At 44.8% G+C, this 24,219-nt stretch overlaps 1 protein-coding gene and 1 long non-coding RNA gene across 9 annotated transcripts in view; both read right to left on the bottom strand.

Annotated features, from left to right (window-relative positions):
- SIK3 (SIK family kinase 3) overlaps window positions 1–5,653 on the bottom strand; it is a 250,079-nt gene extending 244,426 nt beyond the window's left edge. For all 8 annotated transcript variants that reach the window (XM_039229276.1, XM_039229275.1, XM_039229281.1 and 5 more), the window contains exon 1: window positions 5,342–5,653. In XM_039229276.1, the coding sequence (XP_039085207.1) occupies window positions 5,342–5,614 (273 nt within the window). In that variant the 5' untranslated portion in view covers window positions 5,615–5,653. The remainder of the gene's footprint in view (window positions 1–5,341) is intronic.
- A 121-nt stretch (window positions 5,654–5,774) lies between these two features.
- Window positions 5,775–9,504, bottom strand: LOC120229963. Its single transcript, XR_005527888.1, has 3 exons — window positions 9,232–9,504; window positions 8,764–8,841; window positions 5,775–6,930 (listed from the first exon to the last, which is right to left on the bottom strand). It is a non-coding gene; the product is annotated as an uncharacterized LOC120229963 (long non-coding RNA).
- Between the last annotated feature and the right edge of the window lie 14,715 nt (window positions 9,505–24,219).

Below are 24,219 nucleotides of genomic sequence, written 5' to 3'. Positions count from 1 at the left end.
GAATTATAGAGGTTCTGGTGAGCAGAGAGCATTTCTTTTTCTCTTCAAAGCATCCATTTTTTTTCTCTCTTATGCCATGAACTAGAAAACATTCGCCAGATTGATGCTTGGAAAATGAAAACAGCACTTCTGGCACAGAAATAACTAGTCTGGGCACCTCTGGCTTGAGCCAGATCTATGACTTTCTAGGGAGCTGGCACCAAAGTCAGAATGTTAAAATAAACAGCTTTGATGTTGAAAGTAGAATACTGGTATTTTGACTCTGGAGAAACCAGTCCAAATCAATCTTAGCTCTTCACAAAATTTCAACAAAGTGAGTAACCCCATCACAACTGCATCAAAATGAAGTCAGTCATCTTTCAATAGTCATTTTCAGATTCTCTAGAGATGGAACTATCCTCCTCAAATGTATCCAATGTAACCTTGCTTTCATTTTCTTATTGATATAATTCTCTTTTCTATTTACCAACGAATCTTGCTTTCAGCCTTCTAATGAGTGTAAGGGTCATCTAATCTGCTTCATTAAGCTCCTCCATAGAAGTGAAAATACCACTTCCCACTCTGAGTCGCTCTCTTCATGGAAATGAGTTTGCACTAAACCACACAGCACACAGATGTGTCATGGCTGCTCAACATTTGGAATGGGGTCATGGGGCAACATGTTTTCTCTGGGTAATATCTAAAGTGAAAACCCCTGACCTTGGTCTTCAAAGTAGCACACTCTGCACCCAAATGCAAATGTATGCTTAAGCTTGCAAGAATATTTCTTCATATTCTCCACCAAATTTAAGTGAACCTCTCAGGGGAAAGTATACTCAAATAAACTCTGTTCCATTACTAATGTAACCAGGAGTCATTACACAAACACACCGAAAATTCGAGGCAGCCCAAAGCAAAAGCCAGCGTCAGTTTTCAGAAGATAAGGCTCACAACTGCTTTAAAAGAAAAAAGTTGAGGGGTGCTTGGCTGACTCAGGTAGTAGAGTATGCAACTCTTGATCTCGGGGTTGTGAGTTCAAGCCCCACACTGGGCAAAGAGATTAGATTTTTTAAAAATGGAAACTAATGGAAAATTGTTTTAAAATGTCAGTCTCATGAAATTAGCTCACAGTCCACAGGAGCTGAGCCCAAATATTGCAAAGTGGCATCTGAAATAAGAGCAACCTACTTTTTTTTTTTACCCAGAAAGCATATCACGAAGGTGACATCTACCTGCACAAACGGCATATGCATTCATAAACTGTTCCAAATGGATGAAAGGCAAAAGAAGAGGGGCTATGCCCCACTCATCTCTGTTACTACACCAGTTACTGACGATAGTTACCATATGCCTACTATGTGCCAGGCATGTTCCAAGAGCATCCCATGTATTACCTTGTTTAATCTTCACAACCCCCAAAGCTGTGAGGTGTGTGCTGCCGCCTCTCATTTTTACAGATGAGCAAATCCAAGCAGAGAGAGGTTAAACAATGTACCCGAGATCATCCAGCCATTAAGCAGAAGGGGATCCAAACCCAGGCAGCCTTATCCAAAACCCAACCTCTTAACCACAAACCAGTAACAAGCAAGTGTTGCATATTTGCTAAAATGACACTTTATAAGTCTTTGGCCGATGGCTTTTATAATCATGTATAGATTTTTAAAATGTACACCACACAGATCTACTCTTTGTCCCCACTCATCCCACCAGTGAAGGCATAATTAGGCACAGGCAACAGACTATAAGCACACTGGAAGCAGAAAATCTTTCTTAAATATCTTGAATAATTTACAGGGTCCTACCAAAAAGAACAGAGCCAGAGAATCTCACGCTGAGACTTCTCCAAAAGAAAAAAAAAAAGTTTCTTTATCCAAAAGAAAATAAAAAAGAAGATAGGACAAGACAGCCAGGGTGAGCTGCTGACCAAAGTATGTCACAGATGAACATTCTCTCCAGGTAACCGTACCGCAGTGCTGCCCCAAGCACCGCAGTGCTGCCCGTACTCGGTCTGAGCTCACGACTGCTGGGCTGCATAAGTCACCCACAACCTAACAGGAAAACAACTCCTCTTACTGATTTTTTTCAGCCCAGGGTCCTACTCCAGGAGGTTTGAGAGTTAACAGAATCTGGGAAAGAGCCAGCTTTACCACTTACTGTTGCACAGAGGGCAGCTTGGTCAATAAATGAAGTTTACTTTAGCCTCTTAGTCCTTGGAATGGGCAGTGTGTGGAAGAAAAAGTAGATCATAAATACTTCCCTGATGTTCAGAAAGCACCTGTTACCTACCCTCCTTCAACCAACACAGACACCTTCTGAATTATCAGAGTCTGATTGTTTGAGCCACTTTTAAGTAAAACCCAGACCGTTCAGTGGCCTAGAGGGTGAAGAGGAAAAAGAAAAAAAAAAAAAAAAAATCATGCACCTCTAAAAGATGAAACAAAAAATTATAGACTCTGGAAAGAAATGGAAAAAAAAAATCAGCTCTCTTTGGTTCCAAGTGACCTTACTGCAGAAGAGAAACGCTGCACGCTGCACGCTGCAGTGCACGGGGAGAAAACTCTATCTCCCTGAGTAACTGGAAGTGCAGGTCCTGCATTTACCAGTACCGAGGCACCTTCCGCGCCATTATATGACCAAACCATGGCCTTACTAGGCCATCACACTGTATGTCAACAGCTGTTAGGCACATCTAAGCTGTCAGTGTTTAAGAACCCCTTCCAAAGTGGATTCAGATAACCAGGGAGCAGGCCAAAATATGCTCATCGCTCACCCAGAGCACATGACAACTCCTTGTGAATCAAGCTTCACTCATTTCGTCAGAGTAATTTAAGCAGCAAAAGATAGGGCGCTTGTAACTGTAACTAGGAAATTGCACACTGCTACAGAAACACAAATGAGTGCTGGTGTGGTCCCCTCACACATGCAACTCATTGTCCAAGCCAATTCAGTCTCATTCAGGATTTCGAATATTTCCATACATAGGAATTACATAACTGCATACCACAAATGATCAAAGATAAAAACCAACATAAACAGTGACACGCATTTATAAACAAGCTAATGTTTAATATGCTGCAGTCCTAAAGGATACCAAGGCTTCAGAGAAAAACCAAGAAAAACACACACACACACACACACACACAGGAAAATTAGAAAGCGAGCAGATCAGCCATAATTAGCCACTGGCTTTGCTGACTACTGAAGATAGAAACGTCTCTTTTATACATAAAGCCAAGAATCAACTGTTTGCAATTATATTTACAAAAACATACAACTCTGTCTGTCGCAGACTATTTCATCAATATTTTGGTGTATCCAAGGGCTAGAGGACACAAAACTCTTTAAATCATAGATACCATAAACCAGGCAACCAATTAAATTCATGGAGTCCATCCCCTAGAGGTCAGATCAAAATAATCACAGGAGCTTGATGTGATTACTGAGAAGAGAAGGGAAAGGTAAAAAAAAAAAAAAAAAAAAAAAAAAAATAAAAAAAAAAAAAAAAAAAAAAAAAAAAAAAAAAAAAAAAAAAAAAAAAAAATTAATAATAATAAAAAAAGGAAATCCTGAAACAAGGAACAAAGCTCTGGAACCACTGTTGTTTATAAATATAACTTTGGCTTAGCCAACAGTACACAGAACTGCAAACGCCTGGTGGGGGGGGACAGAGAAGCACCCAAGCTTGGCTGAGTCTAGTCCCTCTCCGGGTCTGAGGGGGACATCAGAGAACCCTGGACTTTGGTATCTCATTCAGCTCAGAACTGCAGACTTGAGGCCCTCTGATAAAAACTGACAAAAAGGCTGAAGGGGGCCCCCCAGAGGAAGTGAAACTGACCAATCAATTTTCCACAGCCACCTATCCTGCCACCCTGGTTTAAAAAAAAAAAAAAAAAAAAGGCCCCTTGTAGGCTTTGACAGAAAGGAGGGAAAAAGGAACTTCATGTTGTAAGCAGGAGAGAAGGCCTAGATGAGTTGCTGGCTTCTGAAAACAAGCAATTGCCATAAAAGCAAAAACAGGTAGGTGATGATAAGTGGAGGCTAGGCTGAGGAGGTGAGGAACTGATGTGGCTTTGGTAGGAAGCAACAGCAGCTGTTAAGGGTTCTTCATTCGCCGGGTTGAGGGGAAACACAAAGTGCAGTTTTAAGTATAATGAATGACTACACTGCAAGTATTCATTCAAGGGAGAGACTGAGCAAAGCAAGAAATTTGAAGTACAAATGGGCTTTGTGGGTCCTATCAAAACCAAAAGACGACTCCTGATGACTCCGATTCCAATACTTCCAATGAAGAAGGCTACAAGAAAGTGCTACCCGTTTCCTCAAAACAAAAAAACAAAAACAAATGAATCTTCTATGCTAAACTGTTGTATGTATACTTATATGGCTTCCTAATTGACCTTGGCCAATTTCACTACTACAGCTCCACAAATCCCTTGAGAACCAAAGGGCCCAATGAGTGTAATTCTCCAGTGTCTGGGTTTCTCATACATCTCCTCATTTGCCCACCAGGCTTTCCCCCCCACCCCCAACCACTGAGAGCCCACCCTGGGCTCTACAAAGCCCATGAATCCAGACCCTCCAGCAGCTAAAAATAACCAGCAAACCAGCACTCCCAAATTGTTTAACCCCTGATTACCTAGTGCCACCATGAACCCGGGGCGCCCTGGGCCTCTGTTCCCTGAGCCTCCTTCCTGCGGAGAAAGTAATTTTTTTCCTATTTCCCCATTTTCTTCATCGCCTCCTCCAATAATGTGGTCTGTCCTGGCGCTCCCATTGCTAGCGTCCATCAGTCTTAGACGATCAACGCTGATTGGCATCTGTCATAAGGTCCCAGGTCCCTCATATCTCCCAGTGCCCTGCACCCACCACACACCCCTAGTCCATGTCCTTGTTCCCCTCCTAACTCCCCCGGCTGCCAGTGGACCCTCGTCTGCCCCCCATCCTGCTGTCCACATTCCCTATCCCCTCTGCCCTCATTCCCTCGGGATTTCCTAATTGCTGGTTCCAGCTCCGTGAGAGTTCCAAACCTCTTCTTTCCAATCACCCCTTCCACTACCCTCCGCAGAGCCCTGGGCAACCCCTCCCCTCCCCCGGCTGCTCAGTCCCCAGGGTCTCCGCGCTCTAGGGCCCCCACCCCCCACGACCCCCTCGGCCGCGGAGTTTCCCTCTCTCGGCTTGCCGCCTCCTCACTCCCCTCCGGGGCCGTCTCCCTGATCCCCAACGCTCCCCACCACCCCGAGCCCCGCTCGCCGCGCCGACCCCTCAGCCTCCCAGTCGCGGGGCGCTCCTGCCCCCGCCACTCTCCGACCGACGGTCCCGGGCCGCGCAGCCCCGCAGCCGCCAGCTCCCGCCGCGCCAGTACCTTGGCCTTGGTGACGAGGTGCGTGGCCCGCTTGACCACAGCGAAGTTGCCCTTGCCGATGGTGCGGTCGATCTCGTAGTAGCCGATGCGGGCAGGCACCGTCCCGCGGGAGGCCGGGGCTGGGGGACGCGGCGGGCCAGCTGCCGGAGGCACGGCAGCTGGGGCGGCCGGGGGCCCCGGGGCGGGCGGAGGCAGCAGGCGGCCCGCCGGCCCGGGTCCCCCCGCTCCGGCCCCGGCAGCCCCGCCAGCTCCGCTCGCCGCCGCCGCCGCCATCTTGTTGTGCAGTGAAACCTCCCGGGCCCGCGGGGAGCCGGCGGGAGGGGGGGGCGGGGGGCGGGAAAAAGAGGGGGGGCCTGGCGGACGTCACTCCGGGAGGCGGGGCGCCCGGGCCGCCGGGGCCCGGTGCCATGGCAACCGCGCGTCACGTGCCGACGCGCGTCACTGCCCGCAGCCATGGCAACCGTGACCTCACCGGCGAGCTCGACCTTCCCGCGTGGGCCCCGGTCCTCTGGCGCCGGCTCCCGGGTGCCCTCCTCTGGGGATGAGGCGGTGGGCACCGCGAGTGTGCCCGCCGGTTCCTAGCCGCGGCAGCAGCGCTCTTGGGAGCCCCGGCCCGACGCCAGGCCCCCGGTCGCCCCTGGAACGGCTAACCTGACCCCTGCTCTGACCTCTGTCCCAGTTCAGCAGCCACCCAGCCTCCCTTTAAAACAAAATATTTCCTCATCACCAAAAATACCGGCCTTGTCCCACTTTAGCCCTTGAGGCCACAAAGGCAGGAATAGCTACAGCACTGAAGGAGCTGTAACCGAGCTGGGAGCGAGGCAGGGGAATTCTTCAGTAAAATTCCTTCTTCCAACAAAACCCACCTCCCTAATTGTCGCCCAGTTGAGGGGAAGGGAGAAACTGGGATTTGTGTTTTCAAGGGTGGAGAAACCGGCCCAAACATGCATTCCAGTCACTGGGTGGGTGAGGGCCAGAGAAGCTACGTCATTTTCCTTCCTCCCACCCCGTCTCTGAACAATTCTATAGCGAGATGACTGTCCCGATGCCTGCGTCCTATTTCTGACACTTGTATAACCCCGATGGAGCAGAGGCGCACGGTGGCCAGTGAGCCGCGTCATGGTTAAAGACAAAACCGCCTGTTAGGCAAAATAAATAAGTAAATAATAAAATAAAAATTCCATCCTTGCAGAGACTCTCCAAGGACATCAAACGTGATCAAATTTATAATTCCAACAATATCTCATGTTCTTTTTCTTCCTCCCTCTGCTATCTGGCATTCCACATCCTCCAAGGGCCCCTCAGTCGTCCCCAGGTTTCCCTTCCTTCTTAGACCCACTGCTTTTATTAAGGAGATTAACTTACCTGCTTCAGGTGGGAATGGAAGGGTTAGGCTTCTGGGCTATGGATAACAAGATGGTCTTTGGCAGGCTTGGAGGGGGTGGGGGGAGACAAGACTGTGAACACTCCAGCATCAAAGGGTGTTATTTCAGAGCGGTGCTGATTTAGTCACTTCTATTTCTCTCTAGGCAGAACTGTGTCGTCAGGTCACTGCATGTACAACAGGAAACACGGACACCCAGGGCACCCTGAATGTGAGAGAAGAAGGGCCCATATTTGCTCTCTCTGGCCAGAAGATGTTTACTAGAGCTATGGCTGCCCATCTGTGAGTCATGGCTGGCTGGGATGGGACAGAGGGGTCCTCCCACAGGGGTCTTCCATCAGTTCTCTGGTTTCAAATTGCCAACGCCATTAACAGTAATTGGCTCCTTGACTAGTACATAAGGATAAGGATGGAGTGGTCCTCAGCTTCTTGCCTTGGTTAAGCCCTTTCCTGGGTTGAGCTCATTCAATCCCAGCTAAACGATGGGGTGTGGCCAGCCTCTCTTACCTCTTCAGGGCCTCACTCACCTGCCTCTAGCAGGGGCTAAACACATTATCTTCAATGCTGGGCCCCAGAGTCACAGTTTTACCATCTCCCTGGGGAGGGGAGGTCCTAACAGAAACCTGAGCAGGCAGGTAAGGCAAGGGAGAAAGAATCTCTTACACCAAAACCATGCTCACCAGTGTCCTTACTGCCTCTCCTCCACTCATAGACATCACTGAAACATCAAGTACCACAACTTCTGGTGCTCTCTGGAGGGTGTCAAAAACCAAAAGTCTCTGAGGAAAAACTAGCAAATGGAGCATGGGTCTAATTTCCAAAGACAAAAGGCAGATCGTGCCTGTCCCTAATAATGACCAGAATGTGCATGCTGTGTGTTAGATCATTTACGCTCCTTGCCTGTATGGATGGAGGCCAGTAGATGGTGTGTGTCCTGTTGAGACTTGGACAAAGCCTGGCTACAAAGCTCCCTGAAGAACCCCCTTTGGTGAGAACAACACAGAAAATTGGGGAGGGCACTGAACAACAAAAACCAACAGGAAACAAGGAAAACTGTTTAGACGTATGCAGTTGATAAGGATTTGCTGAGTGCTAAGACCCAGGTAGGTTTCGGGAGGAAGTCACAGTCAATAATAACAATGTGTCAGACACTGCGCTAAGTAGTCTACTGTAAGTGAACTCACCTAACCCACAACAACCTTATGAGACAGATTATATTATTATCCCCATTTTGCAAATAGGGGAAATGAGGCAGTGCAAGATTAAGGGAATTGGCTGTCATCATAGAAGTAGAATTGACTCCCAGGCAGCGTACCTTTGGAGCCTGAGATCTTCCCCAACTGGATTACAAGCCCTGTCAAGGTAGGAGCCAGTAGGAAAAATGGTTTCTCCAGCTACGACTGAGCTCAGCTGAGACCCAGGGAGGAAGAAGACTTCAGGAGTTCTTGAGAGCAGGACAGAGCTGGCCCCAAAGGATATCAACAGACGTACACCACGCAACTGACTGAAGTACCCAGGAAGCCTCGCTTGTAAGTAGCTGCACAAAGACACTCAGGACTTAACTATGTGCTTCTGCTGACTTTAGAATAAACAGGTGTTGGTGTGTTCCCACCCTGCCGCCCACCCAGAGGAATGGCTTGGGGGCTGGATTCTCAGAGCCCCTGCAGCCCAGCATAGAGGCAGAGCCCTAGCCCCCACCCAACTCCCAGTCAGCCTCTATAACCGACTCCACCATCTTTTCTAGAAAAGCAGAAGATTGATGAAGAGATGAAAATGAGACATCTTCCTACCTAATGTCACTGTGTCTTATTTCTAGAATTTGAAAAGGGCAAACCAAGGCATTCCTGATGGAGACGATAGGCCCTTAGACACTTCTGGAAATGATGTGGAAGTTCTGAGGACCTAAGGTCTGACCAGAAAGTGGTATAAGCAGTAAGAGGTAATACATTAACTCTTTTATGATTTTAAAGCCTCTCTTAGCCTGTCTGCAGGGCAGTTTACCAGCGACCTGAAAGAAGACTGTAGCCTCACAACATACCTCCATAGACTCTCAGAGCCATCCGGGCCTTGGAGAAAGTCCAACCCTCACTTTACATTGGCCCAACTTATTACTGCTCTGAAAGAAAAAAAAAAGCCAACATTATATGAGCATTCAATTGACACAGAGGCATTATTCAGAAATTTCATATATTGGGACGCCAGGGTGGCTCACTCAGTTAAGCATCCAGCTTCGGCTCAGGTCATGATCTCGCAGTCCTTGAGTTGGAGCCTCACTTAGGGCTCTGTGCTTGCTGCCAGCTCAGAGCCTGGAGCCTGATTCAGATTCTCTGTCTCCCTCCCTCTCTCTCTCTTTCTCACTCTCTCTCTGTCCCTCCCCCACTTGAGCATTTGCTCTCTCTCTCCCAAAAATAAACAAACTTTTAAAAAATTCATAAAATTCATTACGAGTAACTTAAAAAAAAAAAAGAAATTTTGTATATCAAAAGGCAATATCATATTTACATACCCCGTATTCCCACACCAGGGAATTATTAGCAGGTTATAAATTCTGCCATCACGTAGAAATCAGGCCACTGTTTGATCACACTGTCCAAACACTCAGTGTGCCCTGGCTCTTGGGATGAGGTGAATGTGCGCCTTCTCTTCACAAGGACTGTGTCCTGCATTACCACCTCACTAGGAGTCTGTTGCTAGTCATGTCCAAATGCTCCTCCTGGGTGTCCAGAAGCATGTCTAGGTAGTCAAAGTAAGTACATAGTCTCCTGTAAAACATCCTGGGAGGGGCCTTAGGAGAAGGTAAGTAAGCTTTCAGTCAAGGATTTTCTGTTCAGCTTGCCCACGCTGTTCTTCTTAACAGAGCCATTCAAGCTATGACACAAAACTTAAAAAAGTATCCTTACTACTTTCCATATGTTCTAGGATATGGTTTAAGCATTTTTAGATTATTATTAATTGCCCTTGAGATTATCCAAAAGATCTTTAAGGATTTTTTTAAAGGTTTTCTGCACTCTTAGATGTGACTGTATCATCTTTTAGGATTAGTGTTTTCCTCGGAGAGATACACCTTCGGTTTTACTTGGAAAAATACACTTGCTACAAAAGAAAATCTGTCCAGAACAACTTTTTTCACTAACAAATATGCTCCTTAGGGAAAGATACACTTAGTTACCCTGTGATTCACTCCTTAATGTTTATACCAATTAAAGATTTTTCTTATAATTGGCTTCTTGCTCCTAAATGAAAAGAGGGTACTGAACAAATATGAATTAAAATTTTGGCACGTTTGGATCCTTTGCTTTCCTTTAGATAGAAGTGTACCTAAAATTCTGGGAATTCACAACACCTCACAGAAAATAAAGGTGCACTTCAAAGGTGTACCTCCAACACAAGTTCTTTATCCCGCTGGCTATAAACCTACAGAAACATCTTTCCCGTATCTCCTTCGTCTTCACATCTCTCCTGACTAAAGAGCCATCTTCCCTGCCTCACCTGCCTTGGGAATTGCCTCTTGGTTTAAGTGCTCACCTTCAAACAGCCTTGCATGTTTGGAAGACAGTACAGAGACTGCCTTTACAGCCACTTCCTTACATTAAGATTGGGGTTTGCTTAGATTTTCTACCAGCCTCTCCAGCTGTTGGCTAAGACAAATTTATGCAATTGGGACTTCTGTACCTAGCCGACCTACCTTTGTTTGCCTCATTTCCACCACAACTTTCCTCAGTTAAACTCCATCCTGCCCTCTAAGGCAAAAAGGAGCCCTCTCCCTTGTCTGCAGAGACACCTGCTGGTCAAACTTTTAAACTGCAGGATACCTGCCTTCACTCCTTTTTCCAATCTACTAAGGCCTTCTAGTCCTTTCTGTTTATATTGCATTTTTAAATTATTTATTTTTTAATTTACATCCAAGTTAGTTAGCATCTAGTGCAACAATGATTTCAGGAGTACAGTCCTTAACACCCCTCACCCATTTAGCCCATCCCCCCGCCCCAACCCCTCCAGCCACCCTCTGTTGGTTGTCCATTTCTGTTTAAATTACAGGCAGTTGGAAACCACAAACCCACGTCAGGAGCCAGAAAGCTGAAATCCAAAGGGGAGCCGGCTCCAGGAAACTGGAGTCTGTATGGCCAGATAGAAAGCACAGCCGAGCTGCAGTTACACTCATACTCTGGACTTAGGTAATGGTCCGCAGCCGTGGTTTTGTGCCACCCAAGGATGTCTCCAATTATCCCCAGTGCTCTCGCAGCATTTCCAAAATAATTCTTAAGGATCAAATTAAATGCCACTTACTTTTATTAAAAGAATAATATCCTCCTTTTGGCACATTTAAAGGGCAGCCTGGCACACGAGCAAAAAGAACAAGGGCTTTACAGTTAGGCCTAGACTTTGTAGTGGGCTTTTCCATTTACGAGGTCCTCTCTTAGCCTCAGTTTCTTCTTCTGGAAAATCACTCCTACCTCACGGGCTTGTTAGGAGAACTGGCTGTTATAAATACGTACAGGGGCTTAGATTAAAGTCTGGCACACAGTACACACTCAAGTATTAATTTCCTTCCTCTAAAAGCATGTAAACAAGGACAGGTCACTCAAGTCACCTTGAAAAGATGAGGAATTGTGGAGAATAGGATTAGGGCTGTGAAAATGAATTCACTTCAGAGTTAAAAGGGGAAAATGATACTTTTAACTGTTTTAGTTTGGTTTACTAAACACATATCTTTCAGTCTTTGGAGGCTGGACGGATTTGGGTTCATGATACAAACATAGATGTCCAGTAAAGTCCCTCCCACTCTCACAACCTCATAAAGTAATTATTATCCTCACTTACAGATGGTCAGGTTATTTGGCCCATCTGATGACTGACTCACACAGCCAGGAAGCAGTGACTCTGAGAAGAAAATCCAGGCTTTCAGCCTCCAAAGCGAGTTATCTTTCTGAACTTTGGAGGATACCAGTGTCTGTGGTCTGTTAAAAAAAAAAAATACCAGTGTTTTTTTTTCCTTCTAAAATTTATTTAAAGTAGATGTGTAAGGAAAAGAGTAAAATATTTCTATCACTGATATGCAACAATCTGCTTAAGAAATTGTATGCATTCCCAGGGTGACTGGGTGGCTCAGTACAGCATCCAACTTCAGCTCAGGTCATGATCTCACAGTTCATGGGTTTGAACCCCATGTTGGGCTCTGTGCTGACAGCTCAGAGTCTGGAGGCTGGTTTGGATTCTGTGCCTCTCTCTGTGTCCCTCCCTGCTGGCTCACTTTCCTTCTCTCTCTCTCTCTCTCTCTCTCAAAACATAAAAACATTTACATTAAAAAAATTCATTTAAAATCATATATGTAAAACATTACTAATTATATTATGCCAGTGTCTTTATTTTATGCAATTATCACCTATGTGTGATTTTTAAGCCTATTTTTCCAAATAAAATTTAAATGCCCTCATTTCTTTTTACTCCTAATTAAGATTACTACATTGAGTTCAATTTTAAGGTAAAAATAGGGACAGGCTATGATGAAGTATCAGGGTTTAAGCTCTGACAGTCCTAGCCCCGACTCCAAACTCCAAGTTGAGCCACATTCACGATAAAAGCTGTTTGTAGAAACCAAAGTAAGTGTGAAATACTCTCTCCTTCCATTTCATACCAGCTCTAATAGGAGCTTTTATTTCTCTAGACATTTCTTTTTTTCCTGTGACTTCCAAACATCAAATATTTATGGATTCATTGGTAAAGTTCAGACTCTCAGAGTAGAGTACTCAGATGCCTTTACAACCTGGTCCCAACCTCTTTTTCAGCTTTTGAAATGTCAAGTATTTTCCCACTCTACCCTTCCCCACCCAGGACCACTACAGGCTCCCTTATGATCAAAACACATTCTGCACTTTCTCCTTAACCTCTGCTACTGCTTATCCCTGTGTTTGGAATACTCTTGAAGCTCACGCAACTGTTATTTGAAATTCTACTATTCCCTTTAAGCACAGCTCAGCTCAGGATCTTCACAGTACTTATAAAAACCAGTCATAGTTTTTTTCCAGGTCTTCCAAGCATTTTGTCTATTCAGAGCACAGGCTTCGGAGCCAGATGAACTGGGTTCAAACGCTGACTTCACAACTTATTATCTGGGTGGTCTTTAAAAAAATTAATAAGTGTCTCTGGGCCTCAGTCCTTCAATTGTAAAATAGGGATAATAATAATACCTATTTCTTGGAGTGTCGGGAAGGTTGAATAAATTACTACACATAAAGTACTAATGGGGCACCCGGATGGCTCAGTCGGTTGAGCATCCAATTTCATCAGGTCACGGTCTCAGGGTTTGTGAGTTTGAGTCCCACATGGGGCCCACTGCTGTCGGCCTGTCAGTGCAGAGACCACTTTGAATCTTTGGTCCCCCTCTCTCTGCCCCTCCCCCACTTATTTTAAATTTCTTTAAAAATAAAGAAATAAACTACTAATGATAGTGCCTGGCATGTAATTGGTGCTCTAGAAATGATTGCTAAAATTATTAATGATTATAAATCTATTATATCATGTTTAACAGTCTAGCTCATATAATATTACATTTATAGCTCCCTGTCTAATTAGATTGTAATCCTCAAATAGGCCGGAGTCATATTTGTTTATTCATTACCCTAAATCCGATACTTAACATTGTGGCTGGGACACAGCAAATATTTCTTAAATAAATGAATGTCTCCTCATTAAATTGTGATTTCCTTGACACCAATTCAATGGGGGAAATAATAGTCTTTTCCACAAGTGGTACTAGGACACTGAATATCCACATGCAAAAGAATAAAGTTGGGCTCCTACCTCATACCATACACAAAAATTAAATCAAAATGGATTATAGGCCTGTATGTAAAAGTTAAAACTATAAAACTCATAGAAGAAAACATATGAGCAAAACGTCATAACTTGGGTTGGATAATGATTTTGTAGCTGCAATACCAAAAGCACTAAATAAATAGTTTTATGCTGCAAATGGTACCGTCAGGAAAGTGAAAAGACAACTTACCAAAAGAATATTTGCAAATCATGTATCTGATAAAGATTTGTATCCCAATTTGTAACAAATGGACACTCCAGTTATAGGAAGGCAAAGATTTGAAGAGATATTTCATCAAAGAAGATGTACAAATGACCAGTTAACCCATGAAAATATACTCAACACCGCTAGTCATTAAAGAAATGTCAATCAAAACTGCAGTGAGATACTACTTCACACCCACTAGGATGACAAGAATAAAAAAAGACAGCCAATAACAAGAGTTGGTGAGGATGTGGAGGAATTGGAAACTTCATACATTGCTGGTAGAAATGTAAAATGGTGGAGCACCTGGGTGGCTCAGTCAGTTAAGCGTCTGACTTCAGTTCAGGTCATGATCTCAAGGTTCGTGGGTTCAAGCCTCTCATCGGTCTCTGTCCTGACAGCTCAAAGCCTGGACTCGGCTTGGGATTCTGTGTCTCCCTCTCTCTCTGGCCCTCCCTGCTCATGCTCTGTGTCTCTGTCTCTCAAAAATAAATAAACATTAAAAAATAACAAAAATTAAAAAAAATTAAAAAGTGTAAAATGGTACAGTCACTTTGGAAAAATGGCTTAGCAGCTTCTCAAAAAAAATCAAACAAAAGTTACCACATGACCCGGCAATTCCACTCCTCGGTATATCCAACAAAATTGAAAACATGTCCATACAAAAATCTGTACATGAATGTTCACAGCAACATTGTTCCTAATAGCTGAAAAAGCAAAAACAATCCAAATGTGATTCAACTGATAAGTAGATAAATAAGATGTGATATCCATACAGTGGACTATTAGGTAGCAATAAAAACAAACGAAGTACTGATACATGCTACAACGTCGATGAGCCTTCAAAATAGTATGCTATAGCAGTGAAAAGAGCCAGACACAGAAGTCACATATCAAAGGGTTCCATATATACGAAATGTCCGGAATGAGCAAATCCAACGAAACGGAAAGGAGACTAGTGGTTGCTTCAGGCTGGCAGGGTTGGGCAGTAGGAACGAATGGAGTGTGATTACTGATGGATAAAGCATTTCCCTTTAGGATGATGAAAATACTTGCAACTTGGATCGTCGTGATGATTGCACAAGTGTGGGAATATACTAAAACCACTGCACTGTACACTTTAAGTGGGTTGCTTTTTATGCTATGAAAACCATACTTCAGTCAAGCTGTTAAATTTTTTTAATTAAAGAAAAACCCATTCGGAAGAAATTCTGTACCAATGGAGATTCAGCTGAAGGGGTTCTGAAACGAGGGGGCAAAAGTTATATTATCAAGTGTTTCATCCAAGCACCAAAGGTCTTTGCAAGAGGAAACACCTTCCAGAAGACAGTGTCCACTACTTTTGACTAGAATCCAGAATCGGAATCAGTTTTCTTTCTATAAGGAATACACACTCCAGGGAAGGGAGAGTGTATGAGAAACATCTCTAGGAGAGGGAGCCTTTCACAGGAGGAAAGAATAAAATTCTCCCCAGTTACATTCATCAGTTTTACTGAACAAGTAAATCCCACTTTGTATGCAGTGATTTAAAATAGGCCACACAGCCAATCCCACTGATTCCCGGGAAAACCAGCAACCTTGCCCTGGGGTCCCTGAAGAATCCCTCGTAGTTATAAAAAGCTCAGCTGCTTCTGTGGCAATAGCAATGTCTGCTTATTTCCTGTCTATCCCTTGTTGATAGACCTCAAGGGCTGTCATTTACAGTCTCATTTTGGAGGTAGTCTCATGGGCAGAATTATTTTCAGTGTTTACTTGGTGCCCTGTTTGTTGGAGGAGTTAATCAAAAGGACAGGACCACCGGTCGACACCCAAGCTGGACCCTGGCACTCAGAGGCTCCTCATCCCTTCCCCTGTCCTTGGCACGTATGCTCTGCCTGCTGTCCCACTGTTCCACGGTGGGAGCCGTTCCAAGGACATAGCCTTGAGAGGGTGAGGCTTTGTTGAGACCATCTGGAGGGTATATGCTACTGAACCCAGCTAAGGCTTCTCTATCAACTTTTAAGCTCTGGCAGGTGCGTGTGGATAGCTTCTCATCTCCGGGCCTCCCAAGACAAGCCTCATCAATTAGTGCCCTTGCTTATCAACCTGGAGTGGTCTGCCTCTTTCTCGGGTCTCTCCTTGTCCTCCATGTAAGGGAGCCAGTTTGCAAACCAACACTGTTGACTTTGAAAAGAGCTGAATATGCAGAGGCTAACACTGCTGTTTCACGGCATCAGAGATGCAGCTATGCGATCAGCTGCCCAGAGCACCTAACAGATCTAAGGGAAGATGACGAAATACATCTCCTCCAGAATGGGATTTGAGGTATGTGTTGGGGAAAGAACTAGGGTGACATTATTTTGCTTACTTCCTCACCCCTAGAGCCAAGCTAGAAAAATAATGGAAAGAGGTTGTCCGGTGCTTCCGTAGAAGACAGTGCAGCATGGCTGAGCACAGTGCACCAAAAGCAGTGGGATGAAGGAATGATCTAGAACAAAACAAAACAAACCATACCACTTGACCTTAAGTTATATAAACCAACAAGCCCCAAACACCTCCTCCATTGTGTACATGAACTAGATTCACTGAAATAATGTTCCTTGTCTTTAAGAAGCTTGTCTTAGGGGCGCCTGGGTGGCTTAGTCGGTTAAGCGTCTGACTTTCGCTTAGGTCATGATCTCGCGGTTCGTGGGTTCGAGCCCCGCGTCGTGTTCTGTGCTGACTGCCAGCTCAGAGCCTGAAGCCTGTTTCAGTCTGTGACTCCCTCTCTCTCTGACCCTCCCCTGCTCATGCTGTCTCTCTCTCTCCTAGAAATAAATAAAAATATTAAAAAAAAAAAAAAAAAAAAGAAGCTTGTCTTAGAAAATAAACAATTTATAAAGGCCATACTAGGCTGGAGCTGATTCTGTAGCAAGAAAAAATTCTTTTCCCAGGGTAATAGCTTGGGTGTATTTGAGGGTACCTAGCATTGCATCTGATAACATGAACTATGTGATCAGGATTTAGGAAGAGGGACAGACTGAATGTCTGAATTGGTGGACCGATAAAAAAGAAGAATGTAGGTTGTCAAGGGAGGAAAGCAATAGAGGAAGAACCTCTTCAAATCGGTTAAAATCAGAACATTCTACACCAGAAAGGGTCCTGGATCTTGTTTTTCAATCTTCTCATGGTACAGATAAGAAAGCTGAGCCTCAGAAAGATAAGCCACCTGTCCGAGCACTGGAGGTATTAATGGACTTGTCTAAGCTCACACAGGTAGTAGCAGGTTTGGAATCTGAAGCTACATCTTCAGATTCTTTCCTTATGAAGCCAGCACTCCTGCCTTCATAGTCTCTCTTCCCAGGAACAAGTGAAGAAAAGCCAAGAAACCAAAAGATCAAAGCAGCAGCAGCAAAGAATACTCTGCTTTCCAAGGTTACAACAGGCCAGAGATTTGGAAGTCAAAGAAAGAAAGAATATGGGGCACTTGGGTGGCTCAGACGGTTTAGTGTCCAACTTCAACTCAGGTCACAATCTCAAGGTTGTGAGTTTGAGCCCCACATCAGGCTCTGCTCATAGCTTGGAGCCTGGAGCCTGCTTTGGATTCTGTGTCTCCCTCTCTCTCTGTGCCCTTCCCCTGTTCATGCCTCTCTCTCTCTCAAATAAGTAAAACACTTTTTAAAAATTAAAACAAAACCAAAAAACAAAGACATAAAGACTAGGCAGTGAGATCCGTATTAGTCAGCTCAGGTTGTCCTAACAAAATACATACACTGGGTGGTTTAAACAACAGGAACTTACTTCTTGAAGCTCTGGAGGCTGAGAAGTAGGAGATCAAGGTGCTGGCTGATTTGGTTCTAGGAAGAGGGGTTCTTCCTGGCTTGCAGACAGTTGCCATCTTGCAGTGTCGTCACCTCTCAGAAAGAGAGTACGAGAGCTCTAGTCTATCTTTCTCTTCCTCAGGGCACTGATCCTATCCTGGGGTCCCCCTCTCATGACCTCATCTGAACCTGGTTACCTCCCAAAGCCCCCACCTCCAACTACCATCACATTGGGAGTTGGGACGTGGACATCTGAATTTTGGGGGTACATATTCAGTCCATAACAAGGCCTCAGAGGTCCAAGCAAGAAAAGACCCCAAATAGAGGAGGGCAAGTTGAAAAAGGATGGGATACAAACGGTTTGTCCTCAGTCCTCTTTCATGCCTCCTGCTGAGGTTTGGGGGATGAGGAAGGGTCAAATGGAGGGAAGGCTGCAGATAGATTGAGGGTATAAACTCTGTAGCTGCTCCCCAATGTGCTCCAGGGGAGGAACAGAGACACCCCCCCCCCCCCCCCCCCCCCCCCCCCCCCCCGCTCGAGGCAGTTAACAGCAGTGCAAGGCTCAGCTCTGCCACTGAGTATTTTGGTGACCTTGGTCAGCTTGGAATATCTCATCTGCAAAATGAGAGTAAACCTCACTACAGGGTTGCTATAAAAACTAAAGGAGATAATGTTGGGGCGCCTGGGTGTCTCAATTAAGCATCTGACTTTGGCTCTGGTCATGATCTCACAGTTCGTGGGTTTGAGCCCCGCATTGAGCTCTGTGCCGACAACTCAGAGCCTGGAGCCTGTCTTTGTATTCTGTGTCTCCCTCTCTGTCCCTCCCTCTGCTCGCTCGCTCGCTCTCTCCCTCCCCTCAAAAATAAATGAGCATTAAAAAATTTTTTTAATAAAAAATAATGGAGATAATGTTTACAAAACTACTTTGTAAGTTATAAAGGGTCACGTACGTTTGTTTTGCTTCCTGCTAGTTGTTCTGGGGCCGGGGTAGTGTTACAAACACAGGAGAAGTGGAAATCATAGTCCGTGATCTCAAGTTCCTTGAGATCCTATGAGAATAAATAAGGCTTGCAAACGTGAGAAGCCTTTAGGCTAGCACATGGCTGCACAGGGCTGGTCAGGGCCCTCATCTGACCAGCCCTGGCTGATGAGATTGCCGATGGCTCAGGTATGACTGGGTGGGTCTGGCTAGATGGTAGGGTGGCTTTAAGGGAGTTCATTTGCAAGAAGCCTTCCTTGTGAGCCATTTGAGAGACATCCTCCTGGGGGAATAGAGAGTCAGGTATGATAGGTTCATCAGGAGTGTTCATCAGAATTGAGTCTAATCTTGTTAAACAGTCTACCATAGCTCCTTAGCTGAAGATCCAGGCCTCAAAGGAAAGACAAGTATTAAAAAATTTTTTTAATGTTTTTATTTATTTCTGAGAGAGAGAGAGAGACAGTATGAGCAGGGGAGGGTCAGAGAGAGAGGGAGACACAGAATCTGAAGCAGGCTCCAAGCTCTGAGCTGGCTGTCAGCACAGAGCCCGATGTGGGGCTCGAACCCACGAACCATGAGATCATGACCTGAGCCCAGATGCTTAACTGACTGAGCCACCCAGGCACCCCAAGACAAGTCTTATACAGACATTTAAAGAACAATTTTCGGGGCGCCTGTGTGACTCAGTCGGTTAACTGACTTCGGCTCAGGTCATGGGTTCAAGCCCTGCATCGTCGGGCTCTATGCTGACAGCTAGCTCAGAGCCTGGAGCCTGCTTCAGATTCTGTGTCTCCCTCTCTTTCTGACCCTCCCCTGCTCACACTGTCTCTCTCTCTCTCTCAGAAATAAATAAAACATTTAAAAAATAATAAAGAACAATTTTCCTAGCTCTATAACACCTTGAAGTTCAAACAACTTGTTCTGGGACATACACCCCCACCCCCCAAGTGTATAACAAAGAAGAGTGAGAGAAATTATTCCCTACTCTGCTCCCAATCAGTAGGTGCGCCTTTAATACATGGTAGGAACCCCATGGGAAAGACCCAGGGCACCCAGGAGAAAGAGCAGAGTCATGGCAGTGCCAGCCTGCAGAGGCTTCCATTTCCAGCATGGACCACAGCACAAGTGAATTCAGTAGTGTGCATTGTTTCCAACAGAGCAGTGACAGTCCCCAGCAGAAACTGCCGTGCCAGGCAGCATAGTGGGAGGCAGTGCTAACGGATCAGTTTAGAGCAGTAGCAGCTCTTGACAGTCCGCTACAGCTATTTTGAAGATGAAGGATTTAGGGGGGCCCTGGGTGGTTCGGTCAGTTGAGCATCCAACTTTGACTCAGGTCATGATCTCAAGGTTCATGGGTTCTAGCCTTGCATTGGGCATTGTGCTGACAGCTCGGAGCCTGGAGCCTGCTTCAGATTCTGTTTCCCTTTCTCTCTTTCTGTCTCACTCTCTGTCTCTCAAAACATTAAAAAAAATTTTTTTAGGGGTGCTTGGGTGGCTCAGTCGGTTAAGTGTCCAACTCTTGGTTTCAGCTCAGGTCATGATCTTGCAATGCATGACTTTGAGCCCCACATCAGGTTCTGTGCTGGCACCACAGAGCCTACTTGGGATTCTCTCTCTTCCTCTCTGTCTGCACCCTCCCCTGCCACCCTGCTTATGCTCTTTCTCTGAAAATAAATAAACTTCAAAAGTTTTAAAAAAAGAATTTATATAGTCTGGATCTGTCAGGAACACTGAGGGAGGGTGATTTACAGAGAACTGGGTCCGCTATGTTAACGGGTGAGCTCTATAAAGCCACCAAAGGTTCATGTAATACAGAGTCATTTCAGATAACTAAAAAGTTAGTAGACTAGAATCACTAACGTGCCAGAGAAAGTGTCCACCGGACCTTGAAGGTGCTCACCAGGTGTGTTCAAATATCGAAAGGTGGAGCACCTGGCTGGCTCTGCTGGTAGAGCATGCGACTCTTGATCTTGGAGTTGTGAGTTTGAGCCCCACAATGGGTGTAGAAAGTATTTTTAAAAAATTAAATCTTTTTAAAAAATGAGGTGCCTCTTAGTCCACAAATCAGAGAGCAAGCATTCAACTATTGATTCTCCAACACCCCAAAACACCAACTGAGTTGGAAAAGAGACTTTTTTAATGCTACTGTGCCAGACTAAGAACTGGGAAGTCAGTCCCTCTAGGAGGTAATTCTTACCATTTGCTACACTCAGAGCAGCTGCTGTCTCTGCTTCTTCCAAAAAAAGCCCTCTCTTTGCCCCCAGGGACCCAAAGGAGACAGAGACTCCTTAGCTCTTTCCCTGGTGAATAGGTGGTTCTGAATCCCTTAATGCCTCCCAAGAAAAGTCAGAAATGGGTGGTAGCTGGGGATGCACTTGATCTAGATTATCCTGAGCCCTTGCCCACTGAGGAGTCCCTGCAAAGATGGTTGCCAGGGTTTCTTAGGGAGCCTTGGGCAGTAAATCTCAAGTGGTCCAGTGGTTGCCACAGGCAACAGTCTATCTTCCCTGAAAACAAGAGACAGGTACTCTCTTTGCATCCTTGGTACATTGGGGATGAATTTATGAAGGTAGTGAGAAAAATTGTTCATAATTCTGAATTCATTTTAAAGATGACTCCTCACTGATGTAGAAGTTGGATCTCTTCAAGATTTCCTAAGGTAGAAAGGATTTCAGTCTTCCATTTGAGGGGAGAGACAGTAACTAGCAATCTAGCTAAGTGACAAGTAAATCAAATGAAACATAATGAATATAAAACTTTCTAGGTCTTTAAGCTTGCTTCCTAAATGTAACCAGAGAAAAGGGTGTAAATCAGTGGTTCTTAATCTTTAGTGTCTATAATAATCACCTGGGGAATTTGCCCCAGTAAATTCTAATTCATTAAGTCTGAGTTGCAGCAAAGGCAATAGCAGCTTTATTTTCTAACACTGTCGAGAGTTTGCAAGTAACTTATGCAACTTTGGAACCTTCATCGAACTTGCTGAAATGATGGAGAGAAAGCTAGGAAATTCATAAAACAAAGAACCCTGAAGAATTGATTTCCTCCTTGGACCCTGATCTTTTCACTAATAAATTCCTTCCCCATCCCAACATGCCACCTCCATCTACCGCTTTTGAGATTGGGGCAAGTCTTGAATATTTCTAGAAGAAGCACCTCTTGGCAGGATTTTACCAGTGCATCCTTCCTATCGTTCTGATAAAGCTACACTCTGGACTAGAGATTCTAGAAATGGAGAAGAGAAGAAAAATAGAGTCTCATCTGGGCTCCAGCTACCAATCCTCTTCTAAGCCTATAAAGTGAATTTCAGGCTTCTAGAGGTTATAGATACTACCTTGATGGTCTTCAAATCACAAAGCCTTTGATCTAATAATACAGTCAAGTCTGACCATATCCTCTACTTAGTTCTGGTTACTCATTGTTTTTAGCTGGGACTGCCATAACAAAACCCTATAGATTGGGTGGCTTTAACAACAGAATTTTATGTCTTCTACTTCTTGAGGCTGTAAGTCCAAGATCAGGGTGCTGCATGGTCAGATTCTGGTGAGAGCTCTCTTCCTGTTTTGCTGATGGCTGCCCTCTGGCTGTATCCTCAACAAGGCAAAGAGAGCAAACACCAGTCTCTTCCTCTTCTTAAGAAGGATACTAATCCACCCTTGGCCCCACCCTCAAGACCTCATCTAAACCTAATTACCTCCCAAAGGCTCAATCTCCAAATACTATCACATTTGGGGCTTAGGGCTTCAGCATATGAATACTTGGGAAATAACAAACATTCAGTCCATAATATGGGCTGATTGCTTTGTCCATTTTTTTTTAGAATTTTAAAAAAAATTTTAATGTTTTTTTTTCTTTTCTTTCTGAGAGAGCAAGACAGTGTGAGCAGAGGAGGGTCAGAGAGAGAGAGAGAGATACAGAATCTGAAGCAGGCTCCGGGCTCTGAGCTAGCTGTCAGCACAGAGCCTGACGTGGGACTCAAACCCACAAACCATGAGATTGTGACCTGAGCCAAAGTCAGACATTTAACCGACTAAGCCACCCAGGCACCCCTAGAGTTTATTTACTTTTGAGAGAGCATGAGTAGGGGAGAGTCAGAGAGAGAGAAAGAGACAGAGACAGAGAATCCCAAGCAGGCTCCACACCATGAGCATGGAGCCCGATTTGGGGCCTGAACTCACAAACTGCGAGTTTAAGACCTGAGCCTAAATCAAGAGTCCAATGTTCAACTGACTGAGCCACCCAGGCACCCCATCCATATTTAAAAAAAAAAAAAAAAATCGTCAGAGTCCCATTCAGCCCAGGACATTCCCCCCATTCTATACCTTTTTTTTTTTATCATGAAAAATATCAAATACAAAAATATGAAGAGAACATACTACAGTGCTCCTCTATTTGCCTATCACCCAGCTTAACCACGCAACCCTCTGCCATTGTTTTTCCATGGACCAGCCTCCAACAGAAGACAAGTAGTTTCTATGAAAGCAGAAATTGTATTGGTTTAATATCCCTAGCATCAGGTAAAATGCCTGGCTCATGGGCATTTTAATTGTTGCTAAACTAACCCACCACGTGGATGGCACTGTACTACCATGCTAGATGTTGTAGGAAACACCAAGATAAAGAAGACCTAAATCCTGCCTCCAGGGAGTTCAGAATTCAGAGGAGAGCTAATGTAGCTCACCTTATGGTGGACAAGAAATAGCTGCCAAGTCAAGGTTATGCCACCTGCTCTCACACAAGTTTGTAGGAAATGGACCACAACAAGGACTTACTTTTCTTCCCACAGGAAAAGACTCTTCTGCTCATCTCCATAAGGCACTTGGCCAGAACACAAAGGGCTCAGGTAAGAGATAAGAAAACAAAGCTGCAGGGTCGGCCAAATGGAAGGAGAACCCGTTCCCTGGAAAATAGGTATTTTATTAAAAAAAATGTCAGCTTTGGATTCTGTGTCTCCCTCTCTGTGCCCCTCTCCCACTCGCACTCTGTCACTCCGTCTCTCAAAAGTAAATAAACATAAAAAGTTTATAGAAAGGTAAAAAGCTTCTGCACAGTGAAGGAAATAATCAGCAAAACTAAAAGGCAACCGACTAAATGGTAGAAGATATTTGCAAACAACATATTAAATAAAGGGTTAGTATTCAAAATCTATAAAGAACTTATCAAACTCAACACCCAAAAAACAAATAATCCAGTGAAGAAATGGGCAAAAGACATAAATAGGCACTTCACTAAAGGAGACATCCAGATGGCTAACAGACACATGAAAAGATGCTCAACATCACTCATCATCAGGGAAATACAAATCAAAACCACAATGAGATACCACCTCAGTATGGCTAACATTAACAACTCAGGCAACAACAGATGTTAGCAAGGATATGGAGAGAGAGGAACCCTTTTCCACTGCTGGTGGGAATGCAAACTGGTGCAGCCACTCTGGAAAACAGTATGGAGGTTCCTCAAAAAATTAAAAATAGAACTATCCTTGGGCACCTGGGTGGCTCAGTCAGTTAAGTGTCCAACTTTGGCTCAGGGCATGATCACACGGTTCATGGGTTCAAGCCCCGCGTCAGGCTCTGTGCCGACAGCTAGCTCAGAACCTGGAGCCTGTTTTAGATTCTACACCTCCCTCTGACCCTCCTTCTGACCCTCCCCTGCTCACGCTGTCTCTCTCTCTCTCTCTCTCTCTCCTCTCTCAGAAATAAATAAAACATAAAA

This window comes from Hyaena hyaena, unplaced genomic scaffold (assembly GCF_003009895.1).
Source record: "Hyaena hyaena isolate Hyena2069 unplaced genomic scaffold, ASM300989v1 scaffold_37, whole genome shotgun sequence".
Taxonomy (NCBI): Eukaryota; Metazoa; Chordata; class Mammalia; order Carnivora; family Hyaenidae; genus Hyaena; species Hyaena hyaena.
This window is presented reverse-complemented; position numbering and strand designations above follow the sequence as displayed.